We start from the raw sequence: 19,285 nt of genomic DNA on the forward strand, positions 1-19,285 counted from the left end.
TGAACAGATTCAGCACCCTCACCTGTGTTACCCATCCTCTCCTACCCCTGACCTTTGGTCTCTAGAAATGTATCCGGATGACACAACCAAGGTGAAAGTGATCATCTGCCTAAGGGTTATACTTCTGCCCACCTTTTAATTATTGTTAAAAAGCTATTCCTACTGTTATTCAGTCTTTCTCAAGGAATCCTTAAGCCATTCTGTTGACTCTTCCAAACTCCCATACTTTTCCCTTCACCAGACCTCTCTATAGACTTCTAAAGGAAGACTAAGCGAAAAAAAAACCAAATTACCAGAAAATCTCTGAATATAAATGTCAGTATGTGCAATTGTTGTATTTAATACATTTGCTTTTCACCCACAGGCTTCAAGGGGAAAGGAGTGCTGATACGTTTTCACTGAGCTGAGCTGTAGCATTCAGCATGGGAACTCTGATGGACATGGTGCCTCAATACACACCACAGCCTGCTGCATCCTCTGTGAGTTTACAGGAGTCCTTTTTTTGACTTTTGTTTTGGATGCTTGATGGAGACATTGGGAGGGGACACTTGGTGACACACAGGCATTAGCTGCATTAGGCAGCTCTTTTAGCTATTGCTGTAGTCCTGGCCTCACAAGCCTCACAGCCTTTGCTTCTGAATCATCTTCACTTGCTTTTATTTCTCCAGATCAAATTTTATTCTCAAAAGCTGGACTGTGGGCATTGATCTTTCTTTCTCAAGGGCAGATGAGAGAAACAATCAGATGATGTTGATAAAGTATCTTAAAATCCTTGGATGAAAGCCCTGAAAGAAGGCTTATGTGTTGATGCTGATGGTGCTGCTGTGACGCGACCACAGTCTCATCACAGCAACAGGAAATGGAGCAGCAACAGTGCTTTGTAATGCTCCTTGCCTGGAATTAAACAGGGGCAAGTACAAGGGTTATGCTGAAACTGGCCAGGAGAGGGCAATGACACCAACCAAACCGCCATCCTACATACTTGTCTGCTTCTTGCAAAGGTAACATTCAAAGGCATCTATCATGGTGTTATAAAACTGAAAGAAAAAGATGATTCCTGCTACAAGAAGCTTGAAAAGTTAGAGTGAAACACAAAAATGGGACAGCTAGCATTTAATTTTTAAAAGGTATTTTCACAACACACATACACCCGAGATGCATCTGTGTTACCACAATAAACAGAAGAATGGCTCAGCATGCTCTCGGTCTAACCATCAGGAATAGCCTTGTTTCTGTTCTCTGACATTCATATTGTTCAAGCAAGGGAGCTCTGCTTCAAAGATAAGAAACCCCATGTAGAAGCAAATCTTTGATGGCAAAATCTGTGGTGGAAAACATACTGTGAGCAAGTGTGTACTGAGCCTGGCACATATAATAAGAACACTTTGCCTTCTGCTGTGTTGGTGTTCTAGTATGTAGAAGCTCTGTAATAGGGATATGGGACTGAAAGTGTTCACCTGAATTTCAGACTTCAGTCACAACTTTTCTTGGTTGATCCAAAAGGGCACGCAGGATAGGGCTTCTGGCTTGAATAGCCTCTCCAATCCAAGTCAACTTCTTCACAGTTCCCCTAATATGTTCACCTGAGATAATAATTCTGTATTTCTTAGTGATAGCACTACTGTACTATGGGTGACACAATTGACTTTAGGTCCCCTGCTTTGTGCCAGAAAATAGGAGTACAGGGAATAGGGGTGACCAAAATGTTTCTCAGTACTAATAACGAATAACTGCATGGGAGTTTTTGTCACTTGCTGTGTTTGGTTGGCCTAGGAGAAAATGCCCTCCTCTGTACCGTGTTTGACTTTTATCTGTTATATACATCCAGCACTATATTTCTAAAAGGAAGCCCAGGACTCTTTGTGTGGTTTATATGCAAAGCCAGCTGCTCAATCCATATGGCTGACAGCCCCCTCAGCGTCATGCTGTGTAATGTGTCCTGCAATGCAATGGCATGGGGAGCACTATGATTGAAGGATGTGTTATGTATCTCATATCATTGCTGTAATTGAGGGTAGTGCATAGACAGCTTGTACCTTGGAACTGGTTTGAGTTTAGATGGTAAAATAGCTGTGTCCCAGTTCTGAACAAAGCCAGGCTGCATCCCTGACAAACTAGATGCCTGCCAAGACTTAACATACAAGCTCTATGGACAAATGGAGGTTGCAATGCAAGCCCTGACTTAATGGCAGTATCTCTATATCCGGCTGTTGCTCAGATGCATTGTAGTCCTTATAGGGTGGAGCATAAGTGTTAGAAGTGCTCCATTGCTGCCTATCTAACTATTCGATGATTCTATGATTCTATCATTAATGCAAAAAGACACCTACTAACCGTCACTGAGGTGGACCATGATAAATGAACTGGTGTTCTCAGTGTATCATTTTGTCATGATTTAAACAGTAGATTTTACATTTACATTGTGTTTGTGCTTTTCATTTCTATGCTGTTTGAATAGAATGTCTCTTTATTCTTATTTATCTTTTAACCCTGTAATTTTGAGTTATGTCTCCAATGTAAAGTCTGTGGCTAGGGACAGCCTACCTTTGGCTTCTCTGCTCCTCAAAGGACAAGGGTAAATATCTAAATCTTGCAGGGATTGTAAGCATTTAGTCTGCTATCAAATTCATAAAGTGAATTATAAAACCAATCAGAGAACACCTAGCAGCCATCTGCAACCTCTCCGTGCAAAGTGATTTTAGTTCAATAGATCTGGAGTTAATTTTACTGACATTGCAAAGGCACAAACTACTTCACTGCATCACAAAAAATGGGGGTAAATATTTATTGCTGTCACTTAATGGCATTTTGATACTCTGAAGTAAACTGGATCAAGCCACTAACCACCAGCACTGCCAATTACAAGGCCTTATGCGAAGCCTCACAGTAACCTAGTGCTTTGTTTAACACATGATATTACAATTAATGAAAACATGAAAATCTCGAATCCCACTGAATTATGAAAAGCGGGGAATGCAAACATTAATAAATAATTTAAAATTTAAGTGAAGGAGGTGTGGGGGCTGATTCCGTGAGTGCTTTGGGTTCATTACACAGAGAAATTACCTGTTGCTCGACTTGCTGTATTTTAGCTGCATCTTCATACATGACAGGGTAAAAAAGGTAAAACTATGCAATTGCTTTTTCCTCCAGGTGCTTCAATACTTAGGCAGAAAACCACGTTTGTTTTAAATGTGCCTCCCACTTAGAAATGCTTGGCCAGATTTTCTACAATCTGAAGGCACAGTCTGATACCACTGGGCAGTACTTGCAGTGGTGCTTTGTGAACTGACAGCCAGAGCCCCTGGCAGAAGGGGTCTTCATCCTTTCTAAGAGGTTTTCCATACGTTCTCCATTTTCCTAGACTGCCTGGAGATAGTTGATGCTTGTTTCTGGAATGAATGCAGTTATGGTTTAGAAAATTTGCTGGGATTGTAATAAATTCTAGTTTGATAGTTTTCTGCCTTTTTTTCTTCTTCTGACTTCGTTGCCAGGGCAGCTAAAGCAGGGCTGGGTACTGTGCAAATGTTACCAGCTGTGTTGTGACCTGGTTTGCAGCTCTCTGTCTCTACCAGGTTGCTGACACCGCTGCTGTTTCTTTGGTGCTGTAGAATGACTGCTGGGAGTTAAAACTGGAAGCTCTTATAGCCTTTCCTTTTGCTTTCCTAGTTAAGCAAGGCATCTGCTATTTGCTATTCTCTGACTCTCTCCCTGCCCCCGTGCCATACAGGGCTCTCTGTGTTTGGTGGGTTTGAAAATCTCTTTTGCACAGCAGGTTTTGCGTGAGCACGACTGCTGGAAATGGGTTTCAGATGTTCTCCCCAACTCAGTCCTGGGCCTGCATCTTGTAAGATGAAGCGTTTCTATAGGAACCGTGTGACATCTCTCCTGCTACTCCCCCAGCAGCTCCCTCTCGAGCATGCCCAGTGCGAGCCTTGACTTTGGCTCAACTATCTGCGTGCAGTAACGGGCTGCACATATGGGACTATGAATGCGGTTCCTGATGAGCTCCAACTCTTTGTCTTTGGGAGGAGGAAGAAGAGGTTGTGACCAGAGCTGGAAGATCTGTCCTGTGTGCTCCGAGACCCTCGCCTGTCAGTGGGCTCTTGGAGAATGCTCGCTTGTTTGGCCAGGGGGAATTTACTGGATATTCTTCAGGAGGGCTTCACGGAGGTAAATGCATGTCCCAGGTCTCACACAGACCTTGCTGGGGGAAGGCAGCTTGCTTTTGTGCAGGAACTGTTGTGTCTCCCAGTGTTTTTGAGGAGCAGAGAAGGAGAAATATGAGCAAGGTTTCAGGGTGGGAGGGTTACTTACTAACAGGAGGACATACTGGGGAGCTCCGGCGGGCTCTGTAAGTAAGCAATAGTTTTCTGAAGAGTTTGTGGCTGGTTTGCAGCTGGTGTTTTTATTCTCTTCTCACTGCTTTACTGTTGTACCAGTAAATCATACAAACTGCAGCTAGGTTATGGAGCACAGTTTGTTTTAAAGAATTAACTCTTCTCATGAGCGTATGAAATCTCCATGTCTGAAGGCTGTTGGAAGCCTGTAAATCTGCTTTGTTTCTTGGGAGAGGCTGACAAAGAAAAGGCTGGCTGGTTTTTGCCCATCTTGTTCTCTAGGTTTAATCTTTCAGGGACTGAAATTCATCTTAGTCAGGAAAGGGTAATTTAACGGGGTTTTTATTTGCTTATTCTGCTGTTACTGAGACTAATAAATCATAAAATAAGGAGTGAGAAGCACCAGGCAGTCCCAGAGACGGGCATCCTGTAGCTGCATGGGGAACGCAGATTTTTGTCAGTTGCCCTCTTTAGGGTGCACATAAAATCATTATTTTGGTCTCTCTATGGACGCTGCCTGGCTGTGCATTGTGCAGACCATGCTGGAGTGTGATTTCCTGTCTGCTGAAAAGGAAGGAAAATTGTGGGGGCTTGTGCTAAAACCAAGCAGTTCCTGCTGTCTGCTTTCTCACCTGGTGGCACAGATAGTCTTATGGTGTGTTTTATTCTTCCTTGTTTTTGTTTGTGATTGGTCATTCCTCATCGTTGCCAAGCTCAGCACCCACCCGCCTGTTCTGCCCCATATTCCATACATGAACATCCCTTCTGGGCTTAAGCCATCAGAGGGAAAATAAACTGGGTATGAAACTTGAGCCTCACAGCTTCACGCCAGCCACAGGCCTCCTTTGATTGCTCTGTGTAACTGTGTAAATACTCCATCCCCTCCTCCACAGAATATCTCACTCTCATTTTTAGCTATTAAAGGTACTGCTTTAGCTCAAGCTTACACTACCTGTGCTATAGGGCAGCAGATCGCTCTCTGTCATAAGCTAATAGTAACCTGTATATTAATAATATAATTAATAATGGGAGCATTATTATTTACATTCAGTGCTAGCCCCACCCTAACTGTCAGGTTTTACCCACACACTTCTCAGCTATGGGAAAAGAGTTCCTCCTCTCTCACCATAAAAGCAGATTCACTGGGATCTCTCTGCCACATCACACGCTTCACATTGTAGCTGAAGTAAAACTGAAATCAACTTTGCAAGTGCAGAACCCATGGTACAGAGAGGTTAAGTGACTTGGCAAGGACATGCAACACATCACAGATACAGTTGGAAATGTGGAATTCTGTGCCTTCTGCTTAGATCCACCAACTGTACTTCCCCCCCTTCTCCTTGTAACTTAGGTGCTTATTTATACAGGCTCCTGAATGTGAAAGAGTGTCCCAAGGTATCTGATCACAACACACCACTCTGACGTTAGAAAGCTGGAAGTGAGTGGCTCCTAAACTAATGTTCAGGTTTAGTAGTCTCTAGTGTAGTGACTTTAGCAGGTTAATGTCAAGATTAAAAGTCAGGCTTAAATTAACACAAGCAATGAGTTGGGGTTCTGCAGGAATTGCCTCACTAACTCAGCATCTTGGTCAACAATCCATCCCTGAAAAGTTACCTGACACAGCCACAAGCAAGTTTCTTTTGTTCCTTTGCATTCTTTTCTGTTGCTATCCTTTGTAAAATGAATCATCTGAAATAGTTACGTTTTCCCTCTGAGATTATGTAGAACAACAGGCCTGGGATTGGCACCTCTCCGGAGACTGAAGTGGCAGTGATTTTTTAAGAGCCCAGGCACAAGTTGTTTTGAAACCAGTGTGTCCCAACAGCATCAAAGTGAAATGCACAGTTACCACACAAGGCTCTGTCTGCGTGGAGAAATACCCACACATCCTTCTATGTGAGAACTGCTACTCCCAGCAGTACGCATGCAAGAAGTGCAGTGCAGGTTTGTTCCGTGTTCTCTCCCTAATAGGCTGCTCATTGCCTGCCCCCTCACCACGTGCTTCATGTAATATTCTCCCCCGAGTAGTGGGTTCTTAGCTGAATGGCATATGAAGTAGCTATTTCCTGGATTTTCTACCCATACAGTCTCTCTCAATCTTCAAGGTTTTCTCTGTCTGTTAGTGGACTTGACGTGATTAGATGGCATCTGATCCATGAGATCTGAAATCCTTACTGTGGGAAATGACCTGGGTTTCATTTTGGTTTGCTTTTCTGGTGTAAGTAATTTTCTGGCAGTATAGACTTGCTATTGTCTTGTTCTGGTACTCTTCTGTTTCCCTTGGTGTAACATGCATGATCTAAGATTAAAATGTCTTTGCAACTGCAGTCTTAGCAGGAGAAACTTGCACCCACCCTCTGCTTACAATGAGTGCTATTTATAGCTAATAGGATTCACTCTGAAGAGAGCTGTTCTGACTCCTTGTCCAATTCAGTCCATTAGGACCAGCCCATAACTAAAAGCTCCCTGTAGTAGTGAATTCCTCAGAGACTGGGTTTCACTAAATACATGAATATGGCATGAATACATACTAAATACAGCATCTCTTTAGAGGTGCTGCTGTTTTCCACATAGTAGAGCCAAGTGTCATTTCACATCAGATTTGTTTTGCTGTGGGTCTTTGGTGTTGTATTTTACATGCGCTCTACACTGTTAGAGCCAGGGGATGGTCAGGCACACTTGTTTAAGGCTTGGCCAAAGTGGGAAAGGCTGGGATCTGAAGAACCACATGAGCCTTGCCAGGTTACCTGTCTGGTCCGCAAGAGATGCGCAGCTGCTGTGTTGTTATTCTGTTAAACCTCAAGTACAGCCATCAGAAAACACAGCTTGGCCTTCCCACACCTGGATTTACATGGCAGTGTACTTCAGCAGACAATTGCTTGCTCTAGTGGGAATTCGTATCAGTTTTTCCCAAAGCTCTTGTCCCTGGCCAGCAATAGGACTATCAGCAAGGGAAGGATGTATTTGTCGTTATATAGGATTAGGGGCTGAGCAGTTAGGATTCAGTCCCTGCGTGAGGTTCACTGTATGTCTAACCCAGGCTATTACTTGGTTGCATAGCAGTGACTGCCCTTTGGCAGGGTATATTACAGTGTGTTTGCACAGTAACAGTAAAAGATTTATTGTTATCAAAGCATTTTACAGGGAACATTAAAATTAGTACAGCTGCTTATAGGTAGAAATTGGAGGCACATAGAGGTAAAGTGGGCTGCCAAATTTACAGCAAGTCATTGTCAGAGTGAGGAACAGAGCCTGTGTCCTAAATGTGCCTTCAATGCCCTTCATCCTGGACCAGGCAACGTCACTTGCCTTTTTCTTCATATGAAAGGTTCTTGCCTGCAAAAAGCACTGCTCAGTCATACTGTGTGCTAAGTCTCTTCACAAAGCTTTTTTTCCCTGTCTGTTCAAGGGTAGTGACTGAGTGACTGCATTCTGCTAAATAAGGAACAATGCTCCTTTTCTTTCCTGAAGCATCAGGGAATGTCTCAGTACAACTTGTTTTGACAGACCTTGGACTTTGTTTGGGTGTAGTGGAACCATTTGACAGTTTAGGGTGAATCATGTGCTCCAAAATACTTGCAGTTTACAGTAAAAGATCTCTTGTGGCTCAGCTTTTTGCCTGTATGCTCACATAGAAACTCGGCTTGTGTGAGAAAATGGCTTCAAAAAGCCAGACTGGGGAAAATGCAGAGGCACTAAAACATCTTGCAAAAGTGCCAGAGATTATCCCTAAAGCAGTCTAGCTTTGAATGGCAGCAACATTTTGGGGTGTGGATTGTTGATTCAAAGGAATACTAACTAACAAGATTGATTTTACATGACTTTCTATCTACTAGACTCCTGGAGTAGTTGCTGCCTGCAGTGATAGGGAATTTTTTTAAGGAATGGGTACCATCTTCAGATTTCTGAACATAGAAAGGGTCCACAGAAATCCCAAAGGTTTTTGCTGCTTGAATCTTTGAAGTTACAGAAAACATTCATCAAATGAACGTAGAAAAGTAATCTCTTCCTAGCAGAGACTGATATGGGAATCTACTGTTACATGGTAGGCAGGAGGTCAGGCCCTCTGAGCGCGTCTCCATCTTCAAAACGTGCAATACCCTAATCTCAGAGGAGGTAAAAATTTACCTTATACAGTGTAATGCAGATAGCACTGATAATAAAGGATGGAGTAGCATATCAAGGCATTGTGATCTATGTATATTTACTGTCAGGCAGACTGGACTCATTGATGGTTGAGAGGGAGAAACATGAGCCCTAAGCAGCAGGTGGTGAATTGCACTGGTTAAATGAGAATAGCCAGGACATCTATAAGTGACAGGAGATTTGCAGTAGTGCTGCTGCTTTTCTTCCACCTGTGGAAAATACTAGATAATGACACTTAATTGTAATTAACAGTAAGAGAATACTGAGAAAAATGTGCTGACCTTGGGAGAGCATTTTCCTCCTTCATATCATTGGCTGTAAATTGGAAGCACAAAGATACATGCTGCTGATCTCCATCGTTGTCTTCCTATAGGCAGTAGGTCTGAGGCACTTTTTTGGGGTATGTGCTGAATATACATTCCAAAGTAAAATCCTACTCTGAGATGTGTTGTGCTAACCTAGAATTTCCCAGCAGAAGTGCCTGCAAGTTGGGGAAACTCCTTACAGCTGTGGTTAGCCCCTAGTACCTTGCTTTAAAGATGTTCTCCTGCCCTATAAGGTCTTTTAAGTCTTCCAGAGTGACTTGGGTATAAACACCCTACAGTGATGTGCCTAGGAGCTGAACAATCAGGACTCCAACTTCCTTCAGGTAAGGGAGCTCCTTTGGCTATTGCAAAGTACAGGTAAACCTGGCCTTTTTTTGGAATGCAAAGCTGCGTTAACATAAACAGGATTAAGCTTAACTCCACCATAATCCTAGTAACATGTGCTCTGCATAGTAGATCTTAGACTAGGCTGGTATGTTTTTCTTCTGAAAAATCCTTGTTTTGAAAGAAATACTGGTGCAGGAGTGTGAACCCAATCAGGTCTAAGATTTGTCTGATCGGAAGCTCAAACCAAAATGCAAGGAGAAGCAGAAACTCCTGAGTGGTCAGTGGGCTTTGTCCCTGCATACATTTAACACCACTTTGCCGTTTTTAGGTCACTAAACTTTTCTATCATATTTTCTTGGCAAGATCAGTCACCCACTCACCTTTGCCAGAAGTGACAGCTTATTCCCTGGACTTTGCAGCAGTCTCTTGCTAAAGTCATTAGATCTTCTAGTTTTTGGATACCAAATCAGGAAATACTGAGCAGTCCAAGCTGTCTGAACTTCTGCAGGAAAATCTTATGCTTTACTGGGGGGAAAAAGAAGCCAAACCAACCAAACAACAAAGTGAATCTTCTAATGAAATGTGAGTCTGCAGCATCACAGCACCTATTAGTACGAATACATGAAGAATGTTCAGCGAAAAGAAATAGAAAACAAGCTGCTTAGTGAAGGGGCTGTTTCTCCCTTGAGTGAAAAAAGAAGTGTCTGAAAGGAAGAACCATATGGATTGCTTTAAGAATTGCAAATGTTCTATAGGCTGGAAGGGGCTGTGCCCTTGTGGGATTAGGACAATCACAACAGTTTAGAACTTTGTGAAGTTACTTGGAAAATGACAGCAAGGTGGTAAACACAGTTGTGATAAGATTATTCCCCTAAATCACGCAGACTTCAGATGCAGTTTTCACGCTGCAACCATATTTGGTACATCTTTAATCTATATATTCCTATAATGATGCTGTATTACTATAGACAAACTTACCTCTTTTCTCTGGTACTTGCTTGAATAAATTAATTTTGGATAGGCAAAACTGACACACATCATTGCTATTACTGCAAAGAAGAGCATGCAGATCCAATTCATGTGACAGGCCAGGTCTGCTCCAGGAAGCATGCATCAGATCTGCCCCTCTGCTTCCTTTTTTTTTCCAGAAGCTATTGGGCAGTCCCCCAAGCTCATCTCCTGTTCTGCTCTCCAGTTCTCTGCTGAGTGAGCAGAACTGATTGAATGCAGGTCCAGTCGCCTTTCTGAACCAGCAGACCGAACCATAGTGTGATTAAAGTTGGATTTCCTGTGCCAGGATAATTAAGAGCGAAGCTGTGATCAGATTGTGACTTTGATGGGCTGTAAAAGCATAAACTCTGACTGACATTGCTGAGATAATACAGAATGGAGCCTTAAAACGTGCTGCATCAGCCGAATAAGGGGAAGATTAGTGAAAAGGGAGGTAATCCTATGGGAATGAATCAGTTTGTTTACCCTCCGTGTACCACACCAGCCCAGCCCAAATGGATTTCGGTTTTACCAGTGCTTCTACTAGCCATGGAAGTGTTACTGAGAGGGGGATGGAAAGGAAAAGGTCGTGTGAATCTGTTCTTTGCCTTATACTGGATGGATCCTAACGTTGACCAGAAGCCTGAGGTTTTCTCGGTCTTCCTCTTGTCGCAACATGCACAGCTGTATGATGCAGTACCCAGCATGACCGGCTGGAAAGACAGTGCTCCTTGCTCTCAGGTCTTGCAGGTACAGCTTGCAGTGCTGTGGCATGCCACTTTCCATATGTACAGAAGTAGAAATAGTTCCATTAGAAATGTTAGCACAGCCCCAAGGAAATGGAGGAAGGGGACTCTACAGCAGTAGAAATGAGCCATGCTGGGAGTGTTAAGGAGAGAGGCTGTTGTCTCTTCCAGGAAATCTGTCCTGGTTGTTTCTTTTGGTAGATGGCATATGGGAAATAGCACAGGGTTTCTTGCTTCTGCATTGTGGGTTTTCTACTTTCTTCATTAGTGTCGTATCCACACTGTTTTCTTCCACATAATACTGTGAGTGAACCAGTTCTGGCACCAAAACTGAAGGGATGACAGCACTTGTTTGGCACCTACCTGGATTAAATGTAATCTAAATCTCTCTTCTTGCTGTGCTTAGATCATGAGCCCTGTCCTACTGCCTACTTGTGCTTCCTGGCTTGATATGCAGTGAGCTGCACCATAATATGCAGTGATGTCAGTTAGTGCTCAGCAGGCTGTGGAATGATACCACTGGTGTTTGTTTTCATGGGCAAAAGACAATGAGATCTGTGAACATGAAAAAGAGAGAGCTATGCAGCTTCCCCCTGAAATGGCAATGACGTGCAAACATGTTATTTTCTATTTTCAGCAACAACTACAGGCATATGTGGCCTGGGTGAATTCCCAGCTGAAGAAGAAGCCAGCAATAAAGCCAGTCCAAGACCTCAGACAGGATCTCCGAGATGGAGTCATTCTTGCTTTGCTCATTGAGATTGTAGGTCAGTAACACCATATGCCACTATTTTTCATCTTGCAGTTTTAGAGCTTGTGTAGAAAGGGTTGGCCTTGGCTCTGACATCTGTCAGGCATACTGGCAGATGTTAATGACAATGTCAGAGCTTGCAGAGGGGGAAGGAGTGACTTTGGAAGAAAACAGTCGTAAAGCAAATCATAAATGCAATTCTATCAAAGTACTTATTTTTAGCAGTTACAGCCGAAGTGCTAAATCTGTCAGGGACCATGTTAACTCCCACAAGGCTGGAATGGAGTTATGAAAGGATTTACCTTGTAGAGGAACAGTGTTAGTGTGTGGCATGTTTGGAAGAGTGACCTGCTGGCTGGCATCCTCCCTTCTTCCTGGGTTCAACTTTGCTCCTGCATTCTCTACCTCCTCCCCATGAGCAGTGCAGGGGAATGGGGAATGGGGGTTGTGGTCAGTTCATTGCACATTCTCTGCTGCCTCTTCCTCTTCACACTCGTACCCTGCTGAAGTGGGGGTCCTGTGCTGCAGCATGGACATTCTCCAATGTGAGTCATTCCCGTGGGCTACAGTTTTTCACCAGGCCCTACACCTATAGCAGTTCCTGTGACAACACCAAGTGGTTCGGTTCTTCTCTAATAAAGTTCTTTCACTTCTTTAGCTGGTGAGAAGTTGAATGGCATTCAGGCCAACCCCACCAGCCAGCAGCAGATGAGGGAAAATGTGGAGAAAGTATTACAGTTTGTGGCATCAAAAAAAATCCGCATGCATCAGACATCAGCAAAAGGTATGTGCCCTGGTGGTCAACACAGATGATTCTGTCTTGTGAAGGTCTGTTTCTGTCATTTCATATCAAACAGATAATGTATTGGTTTGTGGGGGAGGCTTTGGGTTTTCATCCCTCCTGTGGTTTAGTAACAGTTCTGATTGTGGTCCTTCAGATGAGAAAGAGGGAAAAAATTCTGTGACAGACTACATGGAGTGCGTGACCCTTGTTTTTAGCAGAGATTTTTGCAGTGAACTTGAGATCAACATGTTTGAGCTAGTTTGTATGCTGGGGAAAATGCCTAGTGTGATATCATTAAAACTGATTATTTAACATTTGCAGCATGCTACAGATTATGGTACGAGACACTATTGCTGAAGAAAATACTGCTATTCTCTGGTCTTTAGTATTAAAAAAATGCAAATTCCATGTGCAGATTGAAGTGACTGCTGGCACAATGGTAGTCTTCAGTAACTGCTGTACTTTTCCAGTGAGCATTCAGTAATTATCATGTGCTGTCACATAACCCACTGGATTGTGAGCTGGAAATGGGCATAGAGGTAAGATTCAGATGTGTTCTGAGTATTTGAACATGCGATCTATAGGTGGCAGTCAGTTTGCTGCTCTGTACAAAGCAGTCAGAGCTAAGCATCAATGCTGTAATGCAGTCTTTCTTGCACAGTCCTCATTTACTGGCATGGTCCCATTGGGTTTAATTATTTTCATGCTTCTTGGTCAGTTACAGCTCTGGTGGGACTTCATGTTAATGGCATTGTCCTTGGCTTTATTTGCATTTTGCAGATATTGTTGATGGGAACTTGAAATCTATCATGAGGTTGATCCTGGCCTTAGCTGCTCATTTCAAACCAGGCTCCGGCAGAGCAATGAATCACAGCCCTGCTGGCACGATGGGGAAAAACTTGTCAGCATCGTCTGCGGGTCACAGGCCTCGTTCAGCTGCTGCAGTGGCCCAAGGAGCAGTGGCTGCTCTGGCAGATGTTCGTCAGGATGTCTTGCAATCCGGCCGGGATGTTTTCCGGCGCAGACAGAGGTAATGAGTCTTCCCTGGTTGTGAGGTCGGATCATGCCAGCAGATGAACACAACTTCATCTAAAATAGATCCATCTTTATCCTGACAGGTCCTGGTGTAAGGTATCTCTGTTATTGTGCAAAGAAGTAGAGGCAAACCACTGCAGGCTCACTAAAACATAAATAGATAGTGGCCTAACAAAGGGGAGTACTGACCTAGCCTGGCTGCCTCTTGATGAAGACTGCAGGTATCCCAGGTTCATTTCAGGTTTTACAGCAAAATAACTGCTTCATCTCTGTTATCTCACTGGAAAAGAGAACAGTTTGTTACGGCTAAGCCAGAGGGAACTCTGCTGCCTCATTTTCCTCATTTCATGCTGAGCACACTGCCCTTTTTCGTGCTGTCTACTTGGAGACATTCTCATTTCAAGTGAAACAGCAGTAAGGTTTTAACTATAGGTACTGGTTACAGATCTGGGAGCAGCTGCTTCCAGAACTGAGGTACTGAGCCTGTTGTACAAGTCCATTCTGTCTTCTACATTGCTGTTCATCCCAATGTTACACTTGCTGCTATATAGGCAGTATGTTGTGTACTGTTAATCAGCTGATGCAGCCTACCATATAAGCATGGGAGTTCTGGTGATAATGAAAGGAGGTGATCCATATACAGAAGCCATGCTTCTGTATAAAATGGAAGTAATTCTGAAAAGGACATTTAACACTTGCAAAAGGTGCCATGTGGATTATAATAATAATAATAGTAATGACATTTAAATGGCAGCCAGATGGTGGTCTACTGAGGGTTTAATTTACACAGCTGAAGGTCATTTGCCCATATTATCTTGGCCCAGGGGAAGCAGTTTGGAAATCAGGTTGAAATGCTATATCTTGTTGAAAAATTAAATGTTAAAGGTTTCTATTGCAAACGCCTTGGGCCAGGAGAGTTTCTCAGAAAAGCAAGTCGTCATGCTATTTGCAAATTCTGTTCTTTTCTTTGTCTTCCCAGAGCTTTTGTAATTTTCTAATCACAGAATTAGGGATGAGTTTAAAAGGGGAGGGCCTGTTTGCCTGCGTTTCCCTCACACCAAGAAGATGGAATGGAGCTCCCTGATAGGAGAATTTTCTTGATCAGCAGTTTTCTAGCTGTCCCCTCCTTACCTTCCTTTCATCAGCTTTCCTACTCTCCTTCTTGAAGACAAGAATTTCTGCTCCCATCAGGTGAGGCTTCCCTCATTCTATGCTTATTATCTCCAGAAATAGCAACATGGATGAGGAGATTGAAAACCCTTACTGGAGTGTCCGGGCACTGGTGCAGCAGTATGAAGGGCAGCAGAACATGCCATTGGAGTCCCACTCTTCCAGGTAAGGACCTTTGTTGCCGTGATGTGTCCCTCATGGACCTTTGTCTGACGTTGCCTGAAGTGCCCTTTCTCATCACTGTGATCTAGTTAGCTCTGATAGAAAAGAGGATTCCCAGCATGTAGTCTTCTGCCTGATCTGGAGAATGAAGCCCCAGGAAACAACATGAAGCAGTGGCTTACTGCTGTTTCTCCCACAGTCAAAATTTATCTCATTCATTATATGATTGCATAGCTAAGTGCTAAGAACTTCTGAGTTCCAATTTTCTAAAGCTCTGGAGTGTTCCTCAAGGACACCAGAGGAATAGGATTAGGAAGGGTGCAGCTGAAGATTTTACTGGCAACCTGAATGCACAGGTGAAGCCTTTGGAAGGAAGTGAGGAGGTTCATTCTCCCCGGACAGATAGCCACTGACAATTTCTCAGCAGACAGGACAACTCCACATGATTTCTCAGCCCTCTTTTGATGCTCCACAGTACAAAAGGCATCTGCGTACCTGAGAATTAAGGTTGCTTGGCCGAACAGAGAAGAAAAGAAATATACTTTTAATTTATTCCCCCAAATTTACTGTGTATTGTGATCTCGTATTTGTAAATCCAGACATACACGTTTAGAGGAGTGTGGGAGCTCCATGTGTGCCAGGACCACTGCCTCCACATGATGGCAGTAGAGAGTATACTTTCGAAGCTGTCACTGCAGGGGAGATGTAAATATTCTGGTCTCTGCAACAAGATTTCATGGCTAATATCAGAGGACTTTGGTGTTGACTGTTCAAACGTAATCTCAGTAAGACAGAGAGTGAAACGTGCTGCTCCCTCCACTCATTCTTCAGTTTAAGGTCTCTCATATTTTGTGTGTACCCTTCTACCCTATAAGGGATTGTCAGACAGCTGCTGTTTGATCTTATGTGGCTGTATTTTGGGGGTGAGTGAAAATTTATCTGCACATCCTAATCACTCTGTTGTGTTTTCTGGTTTTCCCCATCGTATCATGAGTTCTTTTACCATATTTAATGGTGATATTACTGACAGGACAAACTATGGTGAGAATCTTCACATAAGCAATCAGTGATCTATCCAAATAAATTTGGAGCAATCTGATCTCCAGCTCCTGGAGGTGTCTTCTGCTGATAGCAGGCTTCATGATGAGAACAAAATACTTGCTTCTCTTTCCTTTCAGAGGGAAATGTACCAGTTTAGTTATGGGAATTGGCTGGGAGAAACAAGCCATTTCTTTTATTATTGTTATTCTTTAATTTGAGTGATACGGTTATTAACTGCAGCCAGCCCCCTCCATCTAATTGTGCTGCTGTTGTGTCTGTCCCAGGGCAGCATCCCCTGCCTAGCATCAGCTCATTTCTGCATTAACTCCTCAGTAAGAGGGCTCACAGCCCGAATAAGAGAATTCCCAGAGACAAAAGCTCTAATAAGCAAAGGCAGTTGAAATGATTCATGGAAAAATTGCCAAAATCAGATGGATTCCCAGGCCACTGAGCCCCTCACCCACCCGTCTCCCTTTCCCCTCCCCTTCCACCAGCCTTCCCTCCCCCACTCTGAGCCAGGCATCTCAGGGAAAAGGCTCTGCCTTGCACAGCCTGTGTGACAGCAGGAGGGAGAGGGAGCTGGAGACACCGAGGAAGAGGAAGCCGTGCACAGGGTTGGGAAGTACTGCATGCCGTCTTCCGACACTGCATCTGAGCCTGGAGGAGAGGGAACCTACTGCTTGCAGGAGCACCTTTTCTCGGCTGTTCATTGGCATCTGCAGCAGGTGCTTGGAGTCTGAAGAGGGCAGAATGGGATGAGAAACACCACTGGCAATTCCGATCGCGGTTCTTGTGATGAGAACAACTGGTTTCCAGGTGCCCAAAATGCAGCAGCAAGAAACGAATAACCCGAGAGGAAAACCAGCAAAAACAAAACCTGGGCTTCAGAATCCCTGACTCTGGAATCAAATCCATGTGTGTGGGCTGCTGATCTGCCATCTCACGGCTTCTTGCAAAGACCCTGAGGGTTTTGGTTGTTTTTTCCTTTCTGCTGTGAATCTTTCGGCTAACGTGGAGTGGCTTGAAAATATTTCTCCAGTAGTTTGACAGGACCTAGCGTCTTCTGCACTGAATTCCGAGCATGTGAAGGGACAAGGCATGTCTGTAGCCAGAATCCTGAGGCTCCCCGGGAAACGGATTCTGTGAGGCGAAAGGTTAAAGTGGGATCATGGGAGGGAAGCAGGTCAAATGGTGAGCGATTGTTGCCATTGTCACTTGAAACGGCAGGGATGGGGTGTTAATTAAAATGATGAGGATTCAGACTTATCATTGGGGATGTTGCCCTAAAGCCTTGACTGTGCAGGCACTGGCAGCTCTGGGAATCAGTGGAGAAAGGATATGGGTTAGGAAACCAATTGGTAAAAGGAATAAAGTGGAACAGTTTACATTCACAAATCTGTCTTGAATAGCTTTAATTCCCAGCACTTCCTTCTGCATGCTTTAATCATGGATTGTATGTACTTTAAAGAACAAATTACATCAGTGGATATTTCATAATCTGTTGATTTGGTGATCAATAAAGAAACTGTAGAAATGTTTCCAGCATTAACTTGAAGGTATAATGTAAGAGGCAACCTGATTGGTGCTACTCCTTCATCTGAGTGCATCTCCGTAGCTCTTGGACTGTTTGGCATGGTTTGAGAGGTTGTCTCTGATGTGAACCCATTGGCCTTTTAAAATAGGGAACCTGCCTGGAAAGGAGACTGTGGACAAAGGAATCCCTAAGCAATTATCGGTAGAACTCTCTATGTTGTGGAGACCTGTAAGGACCACTTAACCCCACCCTCCTGGACCCTTTTAACAGTCATGTGCACCCTGTTTGAGCAGGAAAGAGCAGCACTGTAGCTGTTAGAAATCCCCATTAGAAGATGGTTACTCTTTCACTTAGTAAGTTCCATTTATCTCTTCCTTTAACATGGTGAAAGTCCATTTAGTCTGGACCATTAACACTAGACTGCTTGAAGGGCTGTAATATAAATGAGAAGTAGGCCAGCACTGGCTGTGGGAGTAGACCAGACAGGAGCTGCTAGCAAGTCATTTCCATCTCTATTGCAGGCCTTTTCTGATTCTGTGAGAGCTGTGGAATATGTAGCAGCAGTGCTGGGAAGATGTGGAAGACTGAGCTGTTGAAGCCTCTCATTTTTCTGAACCTATTCTATTATTTCCACACTGTTTTCTTTTTGTTCTCTGTCCTTTGTTTCTGTGTTGGGGAGAATGAAAAATTAACTCCTGCTCACACTTGCAAGGATTAGTTCCTGCGACTTTAGAGGTACACTGAATGGGTCAGTGAGCTTCAGCTAGCTTTTGATGTTGTCTGGGTGATGCATTTAGGAAGAATGTCTGAAAAAGATTGCTTGAACCTCAGTCAGCTGAGATGGCTTCAGTGACAAGATGTGGGTACTTTCAAGAAGTTTTAACCCAAGAACATGAGTGACTGGTATCTGACTTATAAAATATTTTCCCCTTGGGATTTCAAGTTAGTTAAGTGGTGCTTCTGAAAGCTGCAGCAAGAGATGCGACAAGCCAGGGTGGCTTTTCATTCAGCTTCCAGTATGAATATAAGGCTCACACTAAGTAATTTCTGAGCTAACCTTCAGTAGAGTGTGGTCTCACCCCTGTATGAGTGTATGTGAATTCTCTGGTGACAGTCTCAAGCTTGCATTCGGTTAAGGAAAATGAAGAGGCACGTTGTGCTAATTATCAGAGTACTATAACACTGATGTGGAGTGATGGAAAAGTTACATGCCCAGTTTGGTTTGTTAATGGCTTCTTTAGCATGCAGATAATTCTTAGTTTCAAGAAGCCTGCCTGCATGTTCACTTTTATCTTAGATGAGGACGATGCTGATCAGCACTAAAGTAACTGTTTCTCCATTCCTCTGCAGTCTTACATCACCTAGTCCTACCCACAGTGTGAAGAGTGAGTCCACTGTAGCCCCATCAGAGGAGAAGGAAAGACTTGTGATCATCCACACTGAAGAAACAGAAACTAAAATAGGTACCTTGCAGATAATGCTTTACAGCTCACATTTTCATGAGCATTTGTTTGTGTTGCAAACTTGCTGAAAAGTTCCCTCGTGACTGAAATGAATGTAGAGAATCTGTTCACGTAAAACTGAATCCCGAAACTTTTAACCCTCCAATCATGCCATAATATGGCAGTGTCTGTGAGGCTTGCAAATAATGTTTGGGAAATAAGAAGTGCTGGAGACAGGTTCATATATAACTGTCACTGTAGGGTGAATGTTTTCAGCACAGCCTCATTAGGCCATGTTGAATAAGCCTTCAAAATTCCCTTAAAGAGTCCATGTGAGCTTGTCAAGCCCATGATGTGTAACTTGTCTTTGTGTGTCTGTGTTTACAGCACATCTGTACATAGGTCAAGTGGCTCTTTGCAAAGACCGAAACTGTTTAGTATTGTCGTGGTGTTTGCGTTGAGAAGTCCATTGCTGAATTGCCACAAATGCC

The 19,285-nt window shown here is 43.5% G+C and overlaps 1 protein-coding gene across 3 annotated transcripts in view; it reads left to right on the forward strand.

The window, feature by feature from the left end:
* The first annotated feature begins 387 nt into the window (after positions 1 to 387).
* The window catches only part of DIXDC1 (DIX domain containing 1), a 29,422-nt gene continuing 10,524 nt past the window's right edge, over positions 388 to 19,285 (forward strand). Inside the window, exons 1-6 of one of the 3 annotated variants that reach the window (XM_065697058.1) lie at positions 388 to 479; positions 11,513 to 11,642; positions 12,285 to 12,410; positions 13,191 to 13,440; positions 14,673 to 14,780; positions 18,703 to 18,815. In XM_065697058.1, the coding sequence (XP_065553130.1) occupies positions 423 to 479; positions 11,513 to 11,642; positions 12,285 to 12,410; positions 13,191 to 13,440; positions 14,673 to 14,780; positions 18,703 to 18,815 (784 nt within the window). In that variant the 5' untranslated portion in view covers positions 388 to 422. Of the gene's footprint in view, positions 480 to 3,940; positions 4,174 to 11,512; positions 11,643 to 12,284; positions 12,411 to 13,190; positions 13,441 to 14,672; positions 14,781 to 16,350; positions 17,010 to 18,702; positions 18,816 to 19,285 lie in introns of those variants that run through there. The other 2 variants (XM_065697057.1, XM_065697059.1) reach the window with 2 other exon arrangements.

The sequence above is a fragment of the Lathamus discolor genome, chromosome 17 (assembly GCF_037157495.1).
Source record: "Lathamus discolor isolate bLatDis1 chromosome 17, bLatDis1.hap1, whole genome shotgun sequence".
Lineage (NCBI taxonomy): Eukaryota > Metazoa > Chordata > Aves > Psittaciformes > Psittacidae > Lathamus > Lathamus discolor.